The sequence below is a fragment of the Silurus aristotelis genome (assembly GCF_946808225.1).
Source record: "Silurus aristotelis genome assembly, chromosome: 6".
Classification (NCBI taxonomy): domain Eukaryota; kingdom Metazoa; phylum Chordata; class Actinopteri; order Siluriformes; family Siluridae; genus Silurus; species Silurus aristotelis.
In genome coordinates, this window is record NC_139579.1 from 19,951,734 (window position 1) to 19,959,221 (window position 7,488).

General features: G+C 45.5%; 1 protein-coding gene across 1 annotated transcript; it reads left to right on the plus strand.

Annotated features, from left to right (window-relative positions):
• Positions 1 to 6,150: 6,150 nt before the first annotated feature.
• LOC310727747 (general transcription factor II-I repeat domain-containing protein 2) lies at positions 6,151 to 7,488 on the plus strand (the record flags this gene model as incomplete). The annotated part of the gene is made up of 1 exon (XM_083544490.1): positions 6,151 to 7,488. The coding sequence occupies one exon, from the start codon at positions 6,151 to 6,153 to the stop codon at positions 7,486 to 7,488; it is 1,338 nt and encodes a 445-aa protein (XP_083400616.1).

A 7,488-nucleotide genomic window follows, 5' to 3' on the forward strand; every position in this document is an offset into this window, starting at 1 on the left:
ATGTTTCGGCAAAATCATGCACAACACCATAAGCATACTTTGAATCAATGTATATAGTCACTACTTTACCTTCAGACAACTGACATGCTTTTGTAAGTGCCACCAACTCTGCAGCTTGTGCTGATCTGTATTGTGCTGTGTTTTCTGTTCCTGGGCTAGGATTCCCGCAGCCGTACCGCCACGTTCGTGCACATAGAGGTGAAAAGGCTTAGCATAATTCGGAAGACCTAGAGCTGGAGCAGACTGTACAGCCTTCTTGAGGGCAGCAAAACGGTCAGTCATCTCATGCGTCCACAGAATAAGATGTTATGGAAGAGCTTTGTGATCAATAGCACTACGCAAAACTTTATCATGCTGTGCGCAGTCAGGGATCCATGCTCGGCAGTAGTTCACCAGTCCCAAGAAGCTCTGCATCTGTTTCACAGTCTGAGGTCTTGAAAACCTAGTCACAAGCTGTACTCGGTCCTGCGATATCTTACGTTGGCCTTCTGAGATCACATGGCCCAGATATGAGACCTTTCTCTTCACCCACTGTAGTTTCTGGTGTGAAGCTTTAAAGCCAGCCTGAGCCAGGACATTGCAGACGATCACTGACACTTTGTGGCAGTCATGCTCAGTCAGTCCTGTGACAAGGATGTCATCTGCGTAGGATGAAGGTTGTTTCTGGCAGGTGGATATCAGCCAAAGTTCTGTGCACTTCAGCAGAGAATACGGCTGGCGAGTCAACAAAGCCCTGAGGAAGACGTGTCCAGGTGAATTGACGTCCCCTATAGGTAAACGCGAAAAGCGGCTGCGTCTCTGAGGCCAAAGAGACACTGAAAAAAGCAGAACAAAGATCAATCACAGTAAAAAAATCTGTAAATCGCTGGTAGAGTTAACAATGGTAGCTACATCGGGCACCAAAGGAGCTAACAGAATAACTATTTTATTAATCTCACGTAAATCTTGCGTTAACCTCCAGCATTTTTTATCTGCCTTCAAGACGGGATTAATCGGTGTGTTATAAGGTGAATGTGTCTCGATCAAAACACCTTGTGACAATAAATTGTCAATAACTGGAGCAATGCCAACATTCTTCTCTTTCAACAATTGATATTGTTTAACAAAAACCGGATGGTGTGTTTTCATGAGTGCATGATACGGTTTTACCAGGATTAAACCTGCCTCATCTTTGTGAGAGGCCCATAATTTAGGGTTAACTTCACCTAAATTTGGTTCATAAGGCAGGACCTCTGTACTACCCTGGAAAAAATCTTCCGGATATGGCTGTGGCTCGGTTGAGAGCATGAGGACAGAAGGAAAAGACAGTGAAACATTGGTTTCAAGAAACAGAATTTCCATTCCCATTTTGTGCATCATATATCTTTCTAAAAGTTTTAAAGGCGAGTTTGGAATTATTGTAAAGCTATGATAAAAATGTGTACCAGTCGGTGTCACCACAGGCAAAAGGTGAGTTACAGGACATGAAATTGGAACTATATCCATTCCCTAATAGATGAACTTCCCCTTTTTCCTAGGACCTCCTCCTTGAGTTTTGTGCTGAGGCTGGAATGCACCACTTCCTGTTGCAGTGAAGAGCATAACGGGTTAACTTAACCTGAAGCATAGTAGAAACCTCTAGCAGCATCTAAATCTCTAGGAAAAAGTATCTAGATGTGACACAATTTCAGTCCATAATGCCAAATGATCTAAATAAGGATTAGTCCAATAACCAGCACAATTCCTATACATAAAATCTTTGGGATTTTCTTCCGGCAATGGGCGAGAAATGTCATGACCCATCTTCTTTACACAGAACAAAGAAGACACACACAACAATTAACACTCAGACAATACACACAACACATAACACTCAACAAATCCATTCTCTCCAATTGGATCACAAATTTTGTAAGTTAGGAGAAAAAAATAGACTATAAAGCCAAAACAAGATTAAAGTCTTTTGAAAATTTTTAAAGTCTTTTGAAAATGTCAGTTTTTCTTTAGTTCCTTTTCTCTTTTCTCTCACTTTTTCTTTTTTTTTTTCTTTGTTTTAAAACAATTAATTTTTCATTTATCTATTTTTTCGGGCATACTTCAGTCAAGATCGCCTATATTAGACAGACCGTAAAAAACGTCTTCTAATCTTGCATCTTACATCTAAGGTGAGGAAAACAATCCCACCAAAGGAAATGATCATTAATTAAACAATTAATGCATAACCAAGATACGAACACACATGCAGCCCTATTGGCTGGCAAACAGGACAATCCACGCAAACAAGGAAGTATCCTAAAACTTACCTTGATGCGTGATCTCCCTTCGGATATTGCCGGAAAGTATCTCGCTTCTGACACCAAAACTGTTAGATTTTTATCATGCCCAAATGAAACTTAATTCTTGGAGAGGTTTTCAATACGACCTGCGATGCCCGTAGGCCTTTCTGATATCAGGGAAGAAGAAATACACAGCAATGCAGGAAATGTTCTTCCTCTTCTGGTTTATTGCAGACATAAACCTTATATATACACATCACAGAGAAAAAGGCTGACCTGAAGTTGTTTCCTGGTTAGACAAGAGAATATACTAGCCGGAGATGTGTGAGCCCAGATAAGACTCCCTGTTTACCTTACATACTAACATCGTAAATATTTTATAGACACTGAACAGACAGTTCAGACAGGAATGTGTGTGAAACAGTGTGAAAACCGTCTTAACACTAACACGCGGAAGCAATGACAGCCGCGGAAGGGGGGCGTGGCAGGTGGATTCCTGACACCCCCCCCAAAAGGGGCGGCACCGGATGCCCCCAACCCACAGAAAGCCTGGTGGGCCAGGGCATTAGGAGGAGGGCCCCTACGACCGTCCAGGGTCGAAGGGGGCTCAGCTGGAACCGCCACGGAACCGGGGAAAGCAGGGAAGGACCCGAGGCGGAGCGACCACCCATGCGGAGAGCTGGGACGGGACAGCGACCCCAGGGGGGACCCGGAATGAAGCACAGCTCAACGTGGAGGCCAGGAACGAAGCGAAGCCCTCAGCGAAGACTGGAGGTGGAGAAACGTCCACCACGGAGACTTGAAGCGGAACGAGACGTCGCCAACGGAGGAGCACGAGGCTGTCACGCCATCCTCGAGGACACCTGGTGGCGTTCCGTTGCCTTCAGGTGAGCACCCAGGGGAAAACTTCGCCGTTGGAGGAGCTCAGGGGCGAGACGTCACCTGGAAGGGAGCTCTGAGGCATGGCTTTGCCTTCAGGGAGACCTTGTGGCGATCCGTCGCCTTCCGAGGGACTGTGAGGCGAGCCGTCGCCTTTATGGAGACTGTGGGGCGAGCCGTTTGCCTCCACTTTCGCGGCGAAGGCAGCGGTTCAACGACCCTTCCGCGGCCAGGCGGCGGTTCGATGTCCCTTTCGCGGTCCTGGGGCTGAGCTGAGTGTTCTGGGGATCTCTGGAGCGGAGCGGAGCTCTCCTGGAAGCTCTGGAGCGGAGCCCTCCTGTAAGCTTTTGAGCAGAACTGTGCTCCCCTGGAGGTCCTGGAGCGGAACTGTGCTCCCCTGGAGGTCCTGGAGCGGGGTTGAGCTCTACTGAAGGCCCTGGAGCGGGGCGGAGCTCTCCTTCAGACCCTGGACTGGAGCGGAGCCCTCCTTGTGACCCTGGAGCGGAGAGGAGCTCTCCTGGAAACTCTGTTGCCGAACGGAGCTCTCGGTAGTGGGGGAGAGGTAGTGGAGATCCGCTGTGACCATCCCGAGTTTTCTGGTGAGAAGCCGGACAAAACGGGTGCACGAGCCGAATTCGCCTCCAGTCACGCTCCACAACTCACTGGCTAGAGAGAGGGATTCCCCAGACAGTAGAGAGGTGTGAAGCGCAATCCTTGCTCTTTCTGTTGGGTACAAAGGCGAAGACAGATATCCGTCTACGCTCCGTAAAAATCCGCCCCACTCTGCCCTGTCGCCGGAGAGGCGAGCCGGGAATTCCGTGACGTCATCAACGGCTGCGAGTTTTCGGGTTTTCCCAGAGGCGGAGCTTAGCTGCCGCTTGATCGCGGCCAAGCAAATCCTACCGCCGAGGTTTGGTTCGCGCCGGGCCCACGGCGGTAATCCGATCATGTCTTTTTTCTTTTTTTTTCCCCCTTGTTCTTATATTCCTTTTCAGGGGTCGGTTATACTGTCATGCGGAGATATGGAGGCGGAAGCCGAAATACAAACAAACAGAGTTTATTAACAAAAAGTCAACGCAAACACAAATACTCGCTGTAAAACGGATTATCCGGTGGTGCGCTCCGCGTAAACAATGAAAGCAGTACCGGGAGGAGCGTGGTAATCCGGGGTGCGCTTCAGGAGGGAAGCGCAGCGGTGGAGCGAGTGAGGAGTCCGAGACAAACAGGTACGTAGCTGGAAAGCGCATTCGCGATAAATACCACCATGAGCCTATACATGCATACTTAAACCGACAATAACCGACCGGGAGTGCGGGTGAACGAAGGGTTTAAGTAGGGGCTGGTGATGAGCTGGTGAATGAGCCTAAGGTGTGCCCAATGAAGCCGAGAGCTCAGGAGCACGCAGAGGCAATGACAGCCGCTGAAGGGGGCTTCTTGATGATGGATGAGTAATTTTTTTACATTTGGATCCAGATTGGATTATATCTGTACTATTCACCTATTTATCTTTATAAAGAGATATGTCTCTGGCCCCATTCTCCCTTTCTCCATTAGGTCATGCAAAAGCTATATCATGGTATCACTACTAGCCAGAGACTGTCAGATATAGACTGAGGGTAAGATAAGTAGCTCTGTTATCTAAGTGGTTAGCAATTACAATAACTGTATACATTTATAATAAAGTCATGAAATATTTATATGAAAATAGTGTGTTAGTAGTTCACTTTTAAGGCCTTGAAAGAGCACAGAGCTATGCCGAATGTCTGTAGTTATCTAATACAGATAATCCCCGAGTTACAATGGTAATAATAAAAATACATTCCAATAACCAAATCACATTAAAGTATTTTTGAACCTAAATTAACAATTAATGAATGTAGATTCCCCTGGCATACAACAGTCCATGCGAAATTAGGATTGAAAGACCTGGAATTCGCCAACCTCTTTTTTATTAATTTCCAATTGCCATTAATAATGAGTGTTTGAATATAGACAGATTCAGAATAAATTACATTAAGGGCTTCAATTTTAACAGATCTATTATATTCAAATTATTTAATGCATTTTCATGTAATCTAACAAAAATAATTTGCTTAGTAATAATATAATTTGTGGCTCAGTGTACCCAGAAGTTTCATTCTGGTGCATCAACAGTAAATGTACTTAATTTTGTTAATTTTATAAATTAATATACATTTATAAGTAAATAGTTAAATAATCTATTCTGTAATATACATTACATTTATATTCTATTATTGACCGATAGATGGCCCTAGAGAGTGGGAAGGACATGACACACACTTCCAGAACAATGTAACGGTGGGGTTGGCAACACTGTGTGTGACCTCTGGTGGCGCATAGATTACACAGTCACACAGATTTTGTCTTGAAAATGGACCCCATGGGGTCTTCAGAGAAAAACCTCAGTGGGCGTGTCTAGACACTGTTTGGGAGAAGCGTGTATGGCAGGGGTGTCCAAACTACGGCCCGCGGGCCAACTGCGGCCCGCGGGTCAGTTTTTATTGGCCCGCAGCAAATTCTGAAAATGTAATTGAATATGGCCCGCACATGGCGCTTGAGCTCAACTCTGTTGCACTTTTCAGTTTCAAAATTAAGCAAAGAAAAATATTTACCACGAGTCACCAGAAATGGCAGCACCGAAGAAACGCAAGATAGCAAGTGAGTGTAGAAGATTTCAAACACGATGGGAAAATGAATATTTCTTTAAAGAAATCAATGGAAAGTGTGTCTGTTTGATTTGCAATGAAGATGTTGCCGTGATGAAAGAGTATAATGTCCGTCGGCACTATGAGACCAAGCATCAGAGCTACGCATCGTACACAGGTGCTGAACGAGCACAGAAATTCAAGCAAATGGCAGCTAGCCTGCAAGCTCAACAACAGTTTTTTTTTCGTGCTAACAAAATACAGGAAAACGCCACAGCATTGCCCAGCATGGCAAACCGTTCTCAGACGGTGATTTCATAAAGCAGTGCCTCATCAAAGTCACAGAAGTAATGTGCCCGGAAAAAGTGCAGGATTTCAACAACGTGAGCTTATCCAGAAATACAGTGGTGCGGAGAATCGAGGACTTGTCAGCTAACCTGAAACTTCAGCTGAGAGAGAAAGCTTGTGCTTTTGATTTTTACTCGATAGCATGCGATGAGAGCACAGACGCCACAGACACTGCACAGCTTTTAATTTTTTTGCGGGGAGTCGATGATAATTTTTGCTGTACGGAGGAGCTGCTTGATATGATGAGCCTAAAAGGCACAACGACGGGTGGAAATATTTTTGACGCTGTGTCAGAGGCAGTTGAAAAGATGGGGCTTAAATGGGACAAGCTCTGTGGAGTAACAACGGATGGAGCTCCGGCCATGACGGGTGAGCGCAAAGGAATGGCATCCATGGTGTGCGTCAAGGTAAAAGAGAGCAGAGGTGAGGCTGTTAGGATGCACTGTATAATCCACCAAGAAGCACTGTGTGCCAAGACTGTCCAGCTGGGCGATGTGATGAACACTGTTGTAAAAACTGTCAACATAATTCGAGCTAGAGGACTGTACCACAGGGAATTTCAAGCTTTCTTATCTGACGTGGATGCTGAATACGGGGACGTACTCTACCACACTGATGTGCGCTGGCTCAGCCGCGGCTCTTTGCTGAAGCGGTTTTATTCGCTGAGATCAGAAATCGACAAGTTTTTGAAAGAGAAGGGCCAACCTCTTCATAAACTGAGTGACCCTCTGTGGCTGGCAGACCTGGCATTTTTAGTTGATCTCACTCATCATCTGAATACACTGAACAAGAACCTACAAGGCAAAGAACAGCTGGTGTCACACCAGTATGCGCACATGAAAGCCTTCTGTGTAAAGCTCCGCCTGTTTGAGACACAACTACGAAGCTTTAATGCTGCACACTTCCCTGCGCTGTCTGAAATCAAGTCTGCTTTTCCAAAGGCAGACCTTTCTGCTAAAAAGGAGAAATATGCTTCTGTAATTACATCTCTCGTGACAGAATTCAACCAGCGTTTTCAAGATTTTTCTGTCATTGAAAAACAAATCAAGCTGTTCTCGACCCCCTTCCTGGTGGATGCAGAAGAAGTGGAGCAGAGTCTGCAGTTAGAACTGATTGAAATGCAATGTGATGATTCTCTGAAAAGTCAACATCAGCTTCTCTCCCTCCCTGACTTCTATCAGAGTTTGGATCATGCCAAGTTTCCTCTGATGAGACGCCACGCAAAAAGAATGATGAGCCTGTTCAGCTCAACATACATATGTGAACAAACATTTTCTCTGTTAAATCAGAACAAAAGCAGACTGAGATCCAGAATGACTGATAGCCATGTCCTTCTGTGA